Source organism: Bufo gargarizans, chromosome 7 (assembly GCF_014858855.1).
Source record: "Bufo gargarizans isolate SCDJY-AF-19 chromosome 7, ASM1485885v1, whole genome shotgun sequence".
Lineage (NCBI taxonomy): Eukaryota > Metazoa > Chordata > Amphibia > Anura > Bufonidae > Bufo > Bufo gargarizans.
The window spans coordinates 49,932,178-49,949,396 of NC_058086.1; the positions used below are offsets into that span (position 1 = coordinate 49,932,178).

Sequence of the window (17,219 nt, forward strand, 5' to 3'; positions counted from 1 at the left end):
TTTTACATTAACCCCTTTAAGTGTCTCAGTTACACCCAGAGAATTGGCAGTGACGTCACAACACGAGGGACACAATCAGAAAAACGCAACAGGTAGGACAGTCGCCAGGTCAACAATCTAACACCCGCCAAGAATAATTCATGGGTGGCATTAAACTGGAACCAGTGCACTAGACTCACAGGGCATCAGTCAGCTGTCTCAGCGACCTCCTATCCTGCAGTTGTGTCTCTCCTTAAATGTGGCCAAATAATTTCAATCCAAAAACAGGTTTTCACACTTCTATGAGCCTTACAAGAGACACTGCCAGAGATAAATCACAGAAAATCAACCCTGCTTCAGGGAAACGTTCGCCCTCAACAAAAATGTCACCAGCCACATTTTACCCTCAACAAACATGGTGGATGCGCTACATCCGGTGACGTCACCTCCCAGCAAAAAGCAGCTGGTTACTTCGAACGAATCCGCGACTACCAATTGGCGCGCCTTGTCCAATCAGAGCTACTTCCTGAAGTCTGCCTGCTGGTTGTCATGGAGACGCTACGGCCTGAACGCCCAATCAGAAGGCGCGGCAGGGGTTTAAAACGAGCAGCGTCCTGCGTCTGACCGTTATTGGGTGCTGTGTTCTGCTCGTTGTTACGCTGCACAGAGCGGTTGAGAGGTGAGTGCCGAGCCGGGGGCTGCGGCCTCCATTGTCTGGGTACTATGGTGCCGGCTTCTAGGCCTCCCTCGTGCGGGGCCCTGCGGGTATCTGCCCGTATTTAATGGCGGCGCTTCCTATACATTATAGCTAGGAGCCTTCACAGCCAATCAGAAGCCGAGTTTTCTGGGTACAGTGTGGGGCCCCTCTTCTTCCTCCTCTCTAAGGGCTGTGACTGCCCCCTGTTCGTTGTGGACTGGAGGTGATGGAGCATGTGGGGCCCCTCATCCCAAGGGTAGGGCCCTTGTTTGTCTGATTGGTGGTTACACCAGTATAGGGAAACAGTTGTGCAGTCACTCCCTCTAATGGGACCCTCAGAGTCTGGCGGTGTCGGGGGTGCTCTGGGTCCAGTGCCTGTCTCCACCCGGTGGCAGCGGTCACGCATGTTCCTGCACAGGTCATGTCTGTGGTGACATGTGGGCTGCACTGGGTCTGCCCCCCCAATCTGAGAGCCCCCCCTTTAAGTCAAAGCTCTTCTGCATTTTAACCCCTTCCTGTGGGTGTACACCCAGAGGCAGGCTGTGGTAGATGTTTGGTCCCTGGTTGTCTGGGTCATTAACCCCTTGTTGCCTGCAGATCAGAGACTCATGGCACAATTCGTCTTTGAGAACGACCTGAACAGCATCTTGAAGCTAGATGCGCCTCTCGCGAATGCTCCGCTGGCGCGATGGCAGCGCAAGGCGAAAGAGGGAACCTGTTCGTCGGCAAACACCTCGGTGAACTCCAGCGTCCTGTCGCCCATGAAGACGGCGAACAGATCCCACAGTTCCAGCAAAACGCCGTCGAAAACACCAGGTGAGGCATCGGTGTGGCTTCATGGATGGGGAATTGCACATCCAGCGACTGCCTGGTAGAGCTGATGTTGCACTTGCTTCCGGTGGAGACCATTGTAGAAGAAAACATTCCCCCAAACTCGACAGACTGCCTTTCTCATGCTGTCCTTTATTTGAGGCAGCACAGCTGTTATCAGGGCTCACCTGATTCTGTACTCCAGAGCAGCGCTCGCTATTCTGCAGGCTTACTGCTCCCTGCTCTTAGTCTGTGCAGAGTTTGCTCTGGCAGTTTGCATTCTGGACAGTGTCATCTTTACAGTGTTATAGTTCAACTAACCTTTCAGTTCACAAGCTTGCTTGGAGAAAGGTGACAGCTGTGGAGAAAGGTGACAGATTTACGTGAGTGACTGCTTATGTAACGTACATTGTGTCTCCAGGCAAATCGCAGGGGAAGCTGCAGGGCACGCCGTCACGAGCTGGAGGGGATCGGTATATTCCTAATCGCAGCGCGATGCAGATGGATGTGGCAAGCTTCCTGCTCAGCAAGGAGAACGATCCGGAGGACCAGTCCCCCACTAGGAAGGTGATCACTTACTGAGCCATTGTATCTTTGGTGCTGACTGGTTCTGGTAGTCCTTACTGCACCCTTAAGGGTACATGCACACGTTCGCGATTCACGTGTGGAGAATCCGCACTGAAATCCGCAGGTGTTCACAGGGAAATCTGTGCGGTCAATCCGCATTAATTGGTGCCGATTTCACTAAGTGAATGAAGAAAATCCGGTCAGGAAAGATTATATATTGCAGGTCAAAATCCGCGCTGAAAAAATCTGCATCATGTGCATTAAGAATTTCGAATTCTCTTAGAATACAATGTACATGACCTACGGTGTGGATTTTCTACACGAAAATCTGCACGCAATCCTGATCGTGTGCATGTACCCTAAAGGGAACCTGTTGCCCTCTGGAGGCTGCATAAATTGGTGCCAGATGCTGGACCCAGCGCAGAGGCTTTTGTGTTACGCTGGGTTCACACCTGAGCGTTCGCGATGGAGCGCTCTGTATGCGCGATTGTACGGGCGTTTGCAATCGCGCATACAGAGACAAGCGAACGCCCATTGTCGCGTGTTCCCGGAAGTCTATGTACGGGAACGCGCGACGAGACGCCCCAAAGAAGCTCATGTACTTCTTGGGGCGTTAGGCGTTTTACAGCGCGATCGTACGCGCTGTAAAACGCCCAGGTGAGAACCATTCCCATAGGGAAGCATTGGTTTCTCCTTGAGCGTTTTACAGCGAGTAGGAACGCGCTGTAAAACGCTCAGGTGTGAACCCAGCCTGAATGTGAATTAGTTCTGGGCTTTGTCTTAAAGGGGCTGTCATCTCAGACAACGGGAGCATATCTCTAAGATATGCCCCCATTGTCTTATAGGTGCGGGTCCCACAATTGGGACAGGCACCTGTGTCCTAAATGGAGCCCTGCAAAGTGGTGACTGGAGGACTCTGGTGTGGCCACCACCAGGCGCTCTCCCCATAGAAGTGACTGGGAGCGTGCCGCGCATGGCCGGCCTCTGCTTCCATTCACTTCTATGGGCCCAACAGAAATTGCCAAGCAAGTTTTGAGCTTCTTTCAGCGGCCCCATAGAAATTAACTGACGGTGGCTGTGCATGCGCAGTGTGGCCTCCACCACTTTTGGGGCTCCATTCCTAATATAGGTGTGGGTCCCAGCCATATGCCCCCATTGTCTGGGATGAGACCACCCCTTTAATCTTTCCAGTAGGGAGTCCAGATACCCTCCTCAATCTGCCAGCCAACGGGTTTCTCCGCTGGCACAGTAACAGGAGCAATTTGGCAGCTGGAGCGCGCCTGCGTCTCACGAGGATTTTGTGCACCTTGCAGGGTGTCCTGGAAACACTTGAGTTGAATAAAAACTGAAGCTGCCCCGGAACGTGCACCAAATAACAAAAAATGGACACTGTCCCCTCTTCTGCCCTGCCGCTCCCGGTACTGTGCTCTGGTCCTTGCTGCTGTTTTTCCTGGTGGTGATGTACTGCTGAGGCCATTGATTGGCTGCATTCTGACCTGGGTGCTGGGAGATGACCCCACGGGCCCCAATCAGCTGTTTGAGGGGTGCCATTCACACAATTGGGAGGAGCAGTTGTAATGGCACTGCTATAATCTAGGCAACGTGTAAGTAGATAGGCCGCAGCGCTCAACAGCTGATGGGTGGTGCTGGACCTCCACCTGTGTACGGATGACCTACCCTGAGGATAGAGCATCCGTATGCCTGTAAAACCTAAGTCCAGTTTAGTCTTGAGGTACTGGGGGTGCCCTTGGCTTCACCATTCCTTTTTCCTTATGTCCTCACAGGAGCAACGGAAGGCCTGGGCAGTCAACCTCAATGGATTTGATATGGAAGATGCCAAAATCTTGCGTCTTGGTGGGAAGTCTCTGAACGCCCCTGAAGGTTGGTGGGGTCTCGGGCATCAGCTTTCTTCATGTTCCTGACACTAGGCTCATCTCATGCCTCATCTCCTTCCAGGTTATCAGAACAACTTGAAGGTTCTGTACAGTCAGAAGACGACTCCTGGGTCCAGCAAAAAGCCTGGCAGATACGTCCCCTCCATGCCCGACAGAGTCCTGGATGCTCCTGACATCAGGAATGATTACTGTAAGTGCTGCACCTGCTACTGCCATAAAACAGCACCACGCCTGTCCACTTCTTGTATTGCAGTTCAGCTGCACTGAAGTGACTAGATCAGAGTTGGCAGTCTGCGTACAATGAATGGACGTGGCTCTCTTAGAAAGCTGCCATGTTTTCCAATCTCAGGGCAAAGCTTTCTCTCCTTCCAGACTTGAACCTAATTGACTGGAGCGCTCAGAATCTGCTGGCGGTGGCACTGAACGACTCGGTTTACCTCTGGAACTACCTGTCCGGAGACATCATTCTGCTGCTGCAGCTGGAGACCTCTGAGGAGTACATCTCCTCTGTCTCTTGGATCAAAGAGGGGAATTATCTGGCGGTGGGCACCAGCAATGCTGAAGTACAGGTGAGGTCTGCAGTGTCTTACTATGGGATTCATTGAGTCAGCACTGAATGTTTAATGGCTCCCTCTGCTCCTCCAGCTCTGGGATGTTCAGCAGCAGAAGCGTCTCCGCAATATGGCCAGCCACTCGTCCCGTGTTGGTGCCCTCAGCTGGAACAACCACATCCTCTCCAGGTGAGGCTAGTCAGTTGGCCCTCTGACGGAGGGAATGGCCATTGTAAAGGCCTTGTTCCTTTCCCATGGTGTCTGCCTTATGGAGCTCAGTTGTAGAAGACCTGTTTACCACATAAAGGGACGGGGCTGTGACAACCATCCGTTCAATGCTTCTTTCTTGGCTGTTTCAGTGGTTCCAGGACAGGACAGATCCACCACCATGATGTCAGGGTGGCTCAGCATCATGTGGCCACTCTGACAGGCCACACCCAAGAGGTCTGTGGCTTAAAATGGTCACTCGATGGCCGCTATCTAGCCAGTGGAGCAAATGATAACCTGGTAAATATCTGGCCCTCTGTCCAAGGGGATTCGGGAGAGTTCACACCTGTGCAAACCTTCACACAACACCAAGGTGCTGTCAAGGTAAGGAGTGTTTCATGAGAGGATCGGTTACTAGTTTGTGATGGCCTTAGGACAGCAAGAAGCTGGTGGCAGTCACTATACCAGTGTGTATACATCCATAGATGGGGTAAGGTAGCAGAGGCCAGACTGACTGTTTCCTTTTATAGGCAGTGGCCTGGTGCCCGTGGCAGTCTAATGTCCTGGCAACTGGTGGTGGAACAAGTGACAGACACATCAGAATCTGGAATGTGTGCTCAGGAACCTGCTTGAACGCTGTGGACACACACTCCCAGGTAAGTGACTGCTTGTAATAGCGCAGCACCCGCCCTGTAGCATTACTTGCGCTGATATCTCAATAAGCATTGCTTTTGTTCAGGTCTGCTCCATCCTGTGGTCCACGCACTACAAGGAGTTAATCTCGGGCCACGGCTTTGCCCAGAACCAGCTTGTCATCTGGAAATATCCCACGATGACCCGGATAACAGAACTTAAAGGTAAGCGCTGCTTCCATGCCGAATCTGCTCCTAGCTTTACCTGAGCGCCAGTCAAGCATCGCTGCTTCCTCCCCCAGGTCACAGCGCCAGAGTCCTCAGCCTGGCCATGAGTCCGGACAGCAGCACCGTGGCCTCCGCTGCTGCAGACGAGACCCTCCGACTGTGGAAATGCTTTGAGGTGGATCCAGTCACCAAGAAAGAAAAGGAGAAGGCAAGAAGCAGCAAGAGCATCATTCACCAGAGCATCCGCTGAACGGTGCTGCCTGGCTTTTAACCCTTTGTGTATATATTTGTATTTTGGAATAAACTTTTTGTATTTTATACCTGTAAATGCATTTAGGGCAGTTTAGTTTTTTTTTGGGTTGTTTTTTACCTGGGACAGGCGCTGTAGTGACTGGACTATTTAAACTGCTCTGCCTTGTCCACTGGTTTTATAATGTACAAAGTGTTGGCCGACCGCCTGTATCTGCCCCGCGTCTCCATAGTGCCGTCTGCTGTGTCAGACCTGAAAGGATTTGTATTGCCATTCAGCGTGTAGCCTGCATCACTTCTCTGCACTTCCACCGAAATAGTCACCCTGTTCCCTGTAAGTCACTAATGTTCCTGCACCGTTCACTGAGGGTCTGTCTGGCACAGCTGTGTATGGAGCCCCCCATGTCTGTAACCCTTGTAATAAAGGTGTGTAACATGATGGTGTGCATGCTTATTGGGGCAGCTGCTTCTGTGGGTTGTGGACTAATAATAAGGTTGGGGGAGCTTTTAAAGGGAACATGTCAGTAACTTTATGCTGCCCATAAAAACGGCAGCATAAAGTACAGACCGGTGAGTTGATTGCAGCGGTCTGTTTTGTAAAAGTGGTTGCCGAGAACCAACATCACAATCATTGCAGCCCGGGGCTGGAGAAGAGTCCTGGCCTCCTGAGAAGAGTCCTGGTTATTCATGGTCTCCTGCTGATGACTGACAGTCCTCTACCTGGTTTTTGCTCTAGGAGAGAACTGCCAATCAGGTAGATGTGACTCTCTACAATCCCTGGGCTGCAATGATTATGATGCTGGTTCTCGGCAACCACTTTTAGCTCATGAGTGACACTGCTGACATCAGCATTTCTGTCACTAACTTATACTGCCTGCAGGGAGGTCAGCATTAAGTTGATGACAGCCTTTAAAGGGAGTCTGTCACCGCCATATCCAGTGCTTACATGGCTCTGTAGCATCCCTATACGGGATTGTAATGGTACCTTTGTCTTTAGACTGGCACAAGCAGGAAAAACATTGAATTCATATGAAAGTGCCCAGGGGTGGCGGTCAGTGTGTAGGTGCCCAGGCTGCTCTGCCTTCGTTTTACTTTCCTCCTGCCCAGTCTCTGCCTTTGCTGTATTGAGGAGTAAAGTGAAAAGAAGGCAGAGCAGCCTGGGCACCTACACACTGAACGCCTCCCTGGGCACTTGCGAGTGCTCATTTGCATATGAGTTAAACTTAGTTTTTCCTGCTGGTGCAAGTCTAAAGAAAAGAACAAAGGTACCGTTACAATCCTGTATAGGTTTTGCTACAGAGCCATGCAAGCACTGGATATGGCGGTGACATACTCCCTTTAAAGGGATTCTGTCACCTCCCCTAAGCCAAAAAATGATTTTAAAGCAGCCATGAAGCACAGCTTACCTGGATTAGGCTGTGCTCTTATCTTGCAATCCGTCCAGCAGTTACTGCAAAAAAACGACTTTTATTGATATGTAAATGTGTCCTGAAGGTGCCCAGAGGGGCGTTTTGTTCTTCTTAGAGAGCCCAGTACCGCCCCTCTTACAGTGCCCAACCCGCCTTCCTTGCACTGTCTAACCGCCCCCAGCCTAACGGTTTTTTTTGCAAAAAAATGACATTTCACTTTCAGCTGTAAAATTTTGCAAAAAAACGACATCCATATATACATTTTTCGCCAAATTTATTGTTCTACATGTCTTTGATAAAAAAAATAATGGTTTGGGTAAAAGTTATAGCATTTACAAACTATGGTACAAAAATGTGAATTTCCGCTTTTTGAAACAGCTCTGACTTTCTGAGCACCTGTCATTATTCCTGAGGTTCTACAATGCCCAAACAGTAGAAAACCCCCACAAATGACCCCATTTCGGAAAGTAGACACCCTAAGGTATTCGCTGATGGGCATAGTGAGTTCATAGAACTTTTTATTTTTTGTCACAAGTTAGCAGAAAATGATGATTTTATTTTTTTTATTTTTTCTTACAAAGTCTCATATTCCACTAACTTGAGACAAAAAAATAAAAAATTCTAAAAACTTGCCATGCCCCTCACGGAATACCTTGGGGTGTCTTCTTTCCAAAATGGGGTCACTTGTGGCGTAGTTATACTGCCCTGGCAATTTAGGGGCCCAAATGTGTGAGAAGAACTTTGCAATCAAAATGTGTAAAAAATGACCGGTGAAATCCGAAAGGTGCACTTTGGAATATGTGCCCCTTTGCCCACCTTGGCAGCAAAAAAGTGTGACACATCTGGTATCACCGTACTCAGGAGAAGTTGGGGAATGTGTTTTGGGGTGTCATTTTACATATACCCATGCTGGGTGAGAGAAATATCTTGGCAAAAGACAACTTTTCCCATTTTTTTATACAAAGTTGGCATTTGACCAAGATATTTTTCTCACCCAGCATGGGTATATGTAAAATGACACCCCAAAACACATTCCCCAACTTCTCCTGAGTACGGCGATACCAGATGTGTCACACTTTTTTGCTGCCAAGGTGGGCAAAGGGGCCCAAATTCCTTTTAGGAGGGCATTTTTAGACATTTGGATCCCAGACTTCTTCTCACACTTTCGGGCCCCTAAAAAGCCAGGGAAGTATAAATACCCCACATGTGACCCCACTTTGGAAAGAAGACACCCCAAGGTATTCAATGAGGGGCATGATGAGTTCCTAGAATTTTTTTTTTTTTGTTTTGTTTTTTTTCTCACAAAGTCTCACTTTCCGCTAACTTAGGACAAAAATTTCAATCTTTCATGGACTCAATATGCCCCTCACGGAATACCTTGGGGTGTCTTCTTTCCGAAATGGGGTCACATGTGGGGTATTTATACTGCCCTGGCTTTTTAGGGGCCCTAAAGCGTGAGAAGAAGTCTGGAATATAAATGTCTAAAAATGTTTACGCATTTGGATTCCGTGAGGGGTATGGTGCGTCCATGTGAGATTTTATTTTTTGACACAAGTTAGTGGAATATGAGACTTAGTAAGAAAAAACAAAAACAAACAAAAAATTTCCGCTAACTTGTGCCAAAAAAAATGTCTGAATGGAGCCTTACCAGGGGGGGGGGGGGGTGATCACCCATATAGACTCCCTGATCACCTCCCTGTCATTGATCACCCCCCCCCTGTAAGGCTCCATTCAGACATCCGCATGATTTTTTACGGATCCATTGATCGGATCCACAAAACACATGCGGACGTCTGAATGGAGCCTTACAGGGGGGTTATCAATGACAGGGGGTGATCAGATCAGGGTAATCAGGGTGATCACCCCCCTGTCACTGATCACCCCCCCCCCTGTAAGGCTCCATTCAGACATCCGCATGATTTTTTACGGATCCATGGATACATGTATCGGATCCACAAAACGCATGCGGACGTCTGAATGGAGCCTTACAGGGGGGTTATCAATGACAGGGGGTGATCAGGGTAATCAGGGTGATCACCCCCCTGTCACTGATCACCCCCCCCTGTAAGGCTCCATTCAGACATCCGTATGATTTTTTACGGATACATGGATCGGATCCACAAAACGCATGCGGACGTCTGAATGGAGCTTTACAGGGGGGGTTATCAATGACAGGGGTGATCACCCATATAGACTCCCTGATCACCCCCCTGTCACTGATCACCCCCCCTGTAAGGCTCCATTCAGACATCCGCATGATTTTTTACGGATCCATGGATACATGGATCGGATCCACAAAACGCATGCGGACGTCTGAATGGAGCCTTACAGGGGTGATCAGGGTGATCACCCCCCTGTCACTGATCACCCCCCCTGTAAGGCTCCATTCAGACATCCGCATGATTTTTTACGGATCCATGGATACATGGATCGGATCCACAAAACGCATGCGGACGTCTGAATGGAGCCTTACAGGGGGGTTATCAATGACAGGGGGTGATCAGGGTGATCACCCCCCCCCCTGTCACTGATCACCCCCCCTGTAAGGCTCCATTCAGACATCCGCATGATTTTTTACGGATCCATGGATACATGGATCGGATCCACAAAACGCATGCGGACGTCTGAATGGAGCCTTACAGGGGTGATCAGGGTGATCACCCCCCTGTCACTGATCACCCCCCCTGTAAGGCTCCATTCAGACATCCGCATGATTTTTTACGGATCCATGGATACATGGATCGGATCCACAAAACGCATGCGGACGTCTGAATGGAGCCTTACAGGGGGGTTATCAATGACAGGGGGTGATCAGGGTGATCACCCCCCCCCCTGTCACTGATCACCCCCCCTGTAAGGCTCCATTCAGACATCCGCATGATTTTTTACGGATCCATGGATCCAATCCACAAAACGCATGCGGACGTCTGAATGGAGCCTTACAGGGGTGATCAGGGTGATCACCCCCCTGTCACTGATCACCCCCCCCTGTAAGGCTCCATTCAGACATCCGCATGATTTTTTACGGATCCATGGATACATGGATCGGATCCACAAAACGCATGCGGACGTCTGAATGGAGCCTTACCAGGGGGTGATCAGGGTGATCACCCCCCTGTCACTGATCACCCCCCCTGTAAGGCTCCATTCAGACATCCGCATGATTTTTTACGGATCCATGGATACATGGATCGGATCCACAAAACGCATGCGGACGTCTGAATGGAGCCTTACAGGGGGGTTATCAATGACGGGGTGATCAGGGTAATCAGGGTGATCACCCCCCTGTCACTGATCACCCCCCCGTCACTGATCACCCCCCCTGTAAGGCTCCATTCAGACATCCGCATGATTTTTTACGGATCCATGGATACATGGATCGGATCCACAAAACGCATGCGGACGTCTGAATGGAGCCTTACAGGGGGGTTATCAATGACAGGGGGGTGATCAGGGAGTGTATATGGGTGATCACCCGCCTGTCATTGATCACCCCCTGTAAGGCTCCATTCAGACGTCCGCATGTGTTTTGCGGATCCGATCCATGTATCCATGGATCCGTAAAAATCATGCGGACGTCTGAATGGAGCCTTACAGGGGGGTGATCAATGACGGGGTGATCAGGGAGTGTATATGGGTGATCACCCGCCTGTCATTGATCACCCCCCTGTAAGGCTCCATTCAGACGTCCGTATGCTTTTTGCGGATCCGATCCATGTATCCGTGGATCCGTAAAAATCATACGGACGTCTGAACGGAGCCTGACAGGGGGGTGATCAATGACAGGGCGGTGATCAATGACAGGGGGGTGATCAGGGAGTTTATATGGGGTGATCATGGGTGATCAGGGGTTTATAAGGGGTTAATAAGTGACGGGGGGGGGGGTGTAGTGTAGTGTGGTGTGGTGTGGTGTTTGGTGCGACTGTACTGACCTACCTGAGTCCTCTGGTGGTCGATCCTAACAAAAGGGACCACCAGAGGACCAGGTAGGAGGTATATTAGACGCTGTTATGAAAACAGCGTCTAATATACCTGTTAGGGGTTAAAAAATTCGGATCTCCAGCCTGCCAGCGAACGATCGCCGCTGGCATGCTGGAGATCCACTCGCTTACCTTCCGTTCCTGTGTGCGCGCGTTCACAGGAAATCTCGCGTCTCGCGAGATGACGCATATATGCGTGACTGTGCGCCAGCCTGCCACCTCCGGAACGCACATGTGCGTTAGGCGGTCCGGAGGTGGTTAAGTAAGGGTGTGACCATGCTGCAGGCAGTTTTGGAAGTCAAAATTGGGAGAGAAGGGTACAGGACAGATATGGCTTTATTTTTTTAATTAGCTGATTTTTGGCATCCAAAACTGCATGAAATTTGGACTGTGACTGCTGTACGAACGCTTCTGCAGCTGTTGCGATGATCTGATTGACGGTGCTTGTGCCAGTAAGCTCCAAGCAGATGACTGGGATGGAGATCCACGCTAGGGGTATTAGCACCCGAAACAATAGCTCCTGTGGGGGTTAGGCTACTTTCACACTGGTGTGTTGGCTTTCCGTTTGTGAGATCTGTTCAGGGCTTTCCCAAGCGGTCCAAAAACGGATCAGTTTTGGCCTAATGCATTCTGAATGGAAAAAAGATCTGCTCAAAGTGTCAGTTTGCCTCCGTTCCGCTCCGGAGGCCGCCTGCAGCGTTCTGGTGTCGTCTGACAAATCTGAGCCAAACGGATCCGTTCTGACAGTCAATGTAAGTCAATGTGGACGGATCTGGTTTCACTGCCACAATAGAAAACGGATCCGTCCTCCATTGACTTTCAATGGTGTTCAGGACGGATCTGTCTTGGCTATGTTACAGATAATAGGAACAGATCTGTTCTGATGTGAGGGTGGCGTACAGTGTGCGGTCCACATCTATGTTCCCCATTGAAACAAATGAGTCTGCGTCTGATCCACGTCTTTCGTGGACACTTTTCCACACCAAAAGCAGTTTCCAGGCTGTGATGACCGCACGTAAAACATGGCACTCACTTGCAGTTGCTGACCATGCGTTCTATGACCGCTGTGTGGTCGCACCCCAAATCTCTAGATCACTTAGGCCTTTTTCACGGATCAGGTCCAGGTGCGTTCAGTGAAACTCACACTATTTTGCAAGTTCATTCAGTTTTGTCTGCAATTGCGTTGTTTTTTTCCACACGGATGCAATGCGTTTTGATGTGTTTTTCACGCGTGTGATAAAAAAACTGAAGGTTTACAAACAACATCTCTTAGCAACCATCAGTGAAAAACACATCGCGCCCGCACTTGCTTCCGGATGCAATGCGTTTTTCACTGAAGCCCCATTCCCTTCTATGGGGCCAGGGCTGCGTGAAAAACGCAGACTATAGAACATGCTGCATTTTTCACGCAACGCAGAACTGATGCGTGAAAAACAACGCTCATGTACACAGACCCATTGAAATGAATGGGTCAGGATTCAGTGCGGGCGCTATGCATTCACATGACGGATTGCACCCGTGTGGAAAACTCGCTCCTGTGAAAGGGGCCTCATGTACCATGTTCTACAGTGTGATACGGCTGGTCGCCCGTGTGCTATGTGCCCTATGCTGTCTGATTACACAACTTGTGCAGTCTACCTGGTTCATGATGTGACCACTAGAGGCACTATCGCACCAGTATTCAGAATAAAGATCCAATGGGGGGGGGGGAATTTATAAAGTCTGGCTTTTTATCCCAGTCTTTGTTTCCTCTTTGTCCTGGCGGAGGACGCGCCTCATCATAAATTAGACGCACCGTCCTGTTGTGAGAAATGACTCCACTTCCTGAGTAAAGTATTTTTATTTTTATTTTTTGTCTGTTAGGTTTAGGGTGAGTTTGCGAACAACCGGTCACCGATCACTTTGGGGCCAAATATGTACAGGCCTATGTACCTGGAAGGGAGGTCGTGGTTGATGAGTCTCTCATTGCTTTCAAGGGGAGACTCCTTTTCCGCCAGTATGTTCCCTCTAAGCGGGCGAGGTATGGGGCGTACGAGGGGCGAGATTCCCGTATTCAACCCCCAGAATGTCCCCCTACTTTGGGTGTTACCGGGAAACTTGTGTGGGACCTTATGCACCCACTGCTAGATAAGGGTTACCACTTGTACGTGGATAACTTTTATACTAGCATTCCCTTGTTCCAGTCCCTCGCCGCCAGATCCACATCCGCTGGTGGGACTGTGCGGAAAAATCAGCGCGGCCTCTCTGCCCACCCCCTCCAGGTACCTATCCCCAGGGTGACCCGTGCCCTTACCAGTGGAAACCTGTTGCTGGTCAGATATATTCACGGTAATGGCATCACCCCTGTCCCTGTGCGAGGTACCGCGGCAACGGTCCTCAAGCCCGATTGTAACGTCGACTACACTCAGTATATGGGGGGAGATGATCTCTCTGATTAAGTCCTCAAGCCATACAACGCCATGCGCAAAACCTGGGCATGGTATAAAAAAGTTGCGGTCTACTTGGTACAGGTTGCAATGTACAACTCTTTTGTACTATCCCGGAGCGCTGGCAGCACAGGGACATTCCTCCAGTTCTATAAGGCAGTCTTCAAGGCCCTGATCTTTTCGGACCGGGAAAGAGCAGGCCGGAGTACCTCGGGAACTGGAGGCGCCCGGATCGTCCCTGGCCAACACTTTCCAGGTGTGGTCCCCCATACTGGAAAGAAGGGACGAACCCAAAAAAGGTGCAGAGTGTGTCACAGGAAGGGGATACGGAAGGACACCACTACTCAATGTGACACGTGCCCCGATCATCCGGGCCTCTGCATTATTGGTTGCTTCAGGGAGTATCACACTTCCATGGAGTACTAAATTTATAAGCCAATTTAGCCACAATCGGATAAAAAACTGGTTCTCAGACTTAAGACACTAAAAAAAAAAAAAAGACATATTAGGTATCGCCGTGTCCGTAAAAAATACCCCCCCAACCCCTCAGATGAACACGGTCAAAAAAATAAAATAAAAACGGTGCAAAAAGATTTTTTTTTTGTCACCTTACATCACAAAAATTGTAATAGCAAGCGATCAAAAAGTCATATGCCCCCCAAAACGCCAATAAAACAGTCCCCTCATCCCGCAAAAAATAAGCCCCTACCTAAGGTAATCGGCTAAAAAATAAATAAATAAAATGACAGACTGTGGAGATACTAAAATGTTTTTTTTTGCTTATAAAAAGATAATAGTGTAAAACAGAAAAAAAAAAAAAAAAAGACATATTAGGTAGTGCCGCATCCGTAAGAATTTGCTCTATAAAAATACCCCCCCAATCGCTCAGATGAACACGGTCTAAAAACTAAATTGCAATTGTTTGGCAAATTTTCCATTTTAATCCTTTTTTTCCCAGTAACAAAGCAAGGGTTAACAGCCAAACAAAACTTAATATTTATTACCCTCATACTGCAGTTTACAGAAACACCCCATACGTGGTCATAAACTGCTGTACGGGCACATGGCAGGGCGCAGAAGGAAAGGAATGCCAGATGGTTTCTGGAAGGCAGATTTTGATGGCCTTTTTGTTTTTGGCACCATGTCCCATTTTAAGCCCCCCTGATGCACCCCTAGAATAGAAACTCCATAAAAGCAACCCAATCTAAGAAACTACACCCCTCAAGTTATTCAAAACTGATTTTAAAAACGTCGTTAACCCTTTAGGTGTTCCACAAGAGTTTTTGGCAAATGGAGATGGAATTTCAGAATTTCTATTTCTGGTAACCTTGCCTCACAAAAATGTAATATAGATAAACCAAAAATCATATGTATCCTAAAAATAGTCCCACCAAAACTGCCACCTTATCCCGTAGTTTCCAAAATGGGGTCACTTTTATGGAGTTTCTACTCTAGGGGTGCATCAGTGGGGCTTCAAATTGGACATGGTGTAAATAAACCAGTCCAGCTAAATCTGACTTCTAAAAACCATACGGCGCACCTTTCCCTTTACGCCCTACTGTGTGCCCATACAGTAGTTTACGGCCACATATAGGGTGTTTCTGCAAACTACAGAATCGGGACAATAAATATAGCATTTTATTTGGCTGTTAATCCTTGATTTCTTACTGGAAAAAATGGATTAAAATCAAATTTGAGAATTTAAATTCTTGGGCAAAATTTCAATCTCCATTTGCCAATAACTATTGTGCAACACCTAAAGGGTTAATTTTAAAAATCAGTTTTGAATCCCTTAAGGGGTGTAGTTTCTTAGATGGGGTCACTTTTATGGAGTTTCTACTCTAGGGGTGCATCAGGGGGCTTCAAATGGGACATGGTGTCTGCCTTCCAAAAACCATACGGCGCACCTTTCCCTCTACGTCCTACTGTGTGCCCGTACAGTAGTTTACAGCCACATATGGGGTGTTTATGCAAACTACAGAATCGGGGCAATAAATATAGCATTTTGTTTGGCTGTTAACCCTTGCTTTGTTACTGTAAAAAATGGATTAAAATGGAAAATTTGCCCAAAAAATGAAATTCTGAAATTTTATCTCCATTTGCCATTAACACTTGTAGAACACCTAAAGGGTTAACGATGTTTTTAAAATCAGTTTTGAATACCTTGAGAGGTGTAGTTTCTAGAATGGGGTCATTTTTGGGTGGTTTCTATTATGTAAGCCTCACAAAGTGACTTCAGACCTGAACCGGTCCCTTAAAATTGGGTTTTTGAAAATTTCAAGATTTGCTTCTAAACTTCTAAGCCTTGTAACGTCCCCAAAAACTAAAATGTCATTCCCAAAATGATCCAAACATGAAGTAGACAAATGGGGAATGTAAAGTAATAACTATTTTTGGAGGTATTACTATGTATTATAGAAATAGAGAAATTGAAACTTGGAAATTTGCAATTTTTTCAAAATATTTTGTAAATTTGGTATTTTTTATAAATAAAAATGCATTTTTTTAACTTTATTTTGCCAGTGTCATGAAGTGCAATATGTGACGAAAAAACATTCTCAGAATGGCCTGGATTAAGTAAAAGCAGCTTAAAGTTATCACCACTTAGGCCCCTTTCACACGGGCGAGTATTCCGTGCGGATGCGATGCGTGAGTTGAACACATTGCACCCGCACTGAATCCGGACCCATTCATTTCTATGGGGCTGTGCACATTAGCAGTGATTTTCACGCATCACTTGTGCGTTGAGTGAAAATCGCAGCATGCTCTATATTGTCCGATGTTCACGCAGGCCGCATAGAAGTGAATGGGAAGCGTGAAAATCGCATAGCATCCGCAAGCAGGTGCAGATGCGGTGCGATTTTCACACACGGTTGCTAGGAGACGATCGGGATGGAGACCCGATCATTATTATTTTCCCTTATAACATGGTTATAAGGGAAAATAATAGCATTTTGAATACAGAATGCATAGTAAAAGAGCGCTGGAGGGGTTAAATAAAATAAATAAATAATTTAACTCCCCTTAGTCCACTTGATCGCGAAACCCGGCATCTCCTTGTGTCTCCTCTGCTGAACAGGACCTGGGGTGAGCATTAGATACAGGTAAAGGACCTTTGATGACGTCACTCTGGTCATCACATGGTACGTCACCGGAGTGACAGTCATCAAAGGTCCTTTACCTGTATTTAATGGTCACCACAGGTCCTATTCAACAAAGGAGACACAAGGAGATGCCGGGCTTCGCGATCAAGTGGACTAAGGTGAGTTAAATATTAGTTTTTATTTTTTAACCCCTCTAGCGCTCTTTTACTATGCATTCTGTATTCAGAATCATGTTATAAGGGAAAATAATACAATCTACAGAACACTGATCCCAAGCCCGAACTTCTGTGAAGAAGTTCGGGTTTGGGTACCAAACATGCGCGATTTTTCTCACGCAACTGCAAAACGCATTACAATGTTTTGCACTTGCGCAGAAAAATCGCGCATTTTCCCGCAACGCACCCGCCTCTTATCCGGGCCAAAAATTAGACGCCCGTGTGAAAGAGGCCTTAAAGTGACACTGGTCAGATTTGCAAAAAATTGCC

The 17,219-nt window shown here is 48.0% G+C and overlaps 1 protein-coding gene across 1 annotated transcript; it reads left to right on the forward strand.

Annotated features, from left to right (window-relative positions):
- The first annotated feature begins 525 nt into the window (after window positions 1-525).
- Window positions 526-6,254, forward strand: CDC20 (cell division cycle 20). Its single transcript, XM_044301654.1, has 11 exons — window positions 526-658; window positions 1,274-1,492; window positions 1,908-2,053; window positions 3,838-3,934; window positions 4,010-4,138; window positions 4,321-4,517; window positions 4,594-4,688; window positions 4,859-5,090; window positions 5,237-5,362; window positions 5,446-5,563; window positions 5,641-6,254. Exons 2-11 carry the CDS (start codon window positions 1,285-1,287, stop codon window positions 5,814-5,816), a joined length of 1,524 nt encoding a protein of 507 aa, XP_044157589.1. The 5' UTR covers window positions 526-658; window positions 1,274-1,284; the 3' UTR covers window positions 5,817-6,254.
- Window positions 6,255-17,219: the final 10,965 nt, after the last annotated feature.

Bases quoted from the DNA above. Each gene is read 5' to 3' on its own strand.
- CDC20 (XM_044301654.1), top strand. From the start codon at position 1,285: ATGGCACAATTCGTCTTTGAGAACGACCTGAACAGCATCTTGAAGCTA. The intron at 5,091-5,236 runs GTAAGGAGTGTT...TTCCTTTTATAG, and splicing joins AACACCAAGGTGCTGTCAAG to GCAGTGGCCTGGTGCCCGTG. The intron at 5,564-5,640 runs GTAAGCGCTGCT...TTCCTCCCCCAG, and splicing joins CCGGATAACAGAACTTAAAG to GTCACAGCGCCAGAGTCCTC.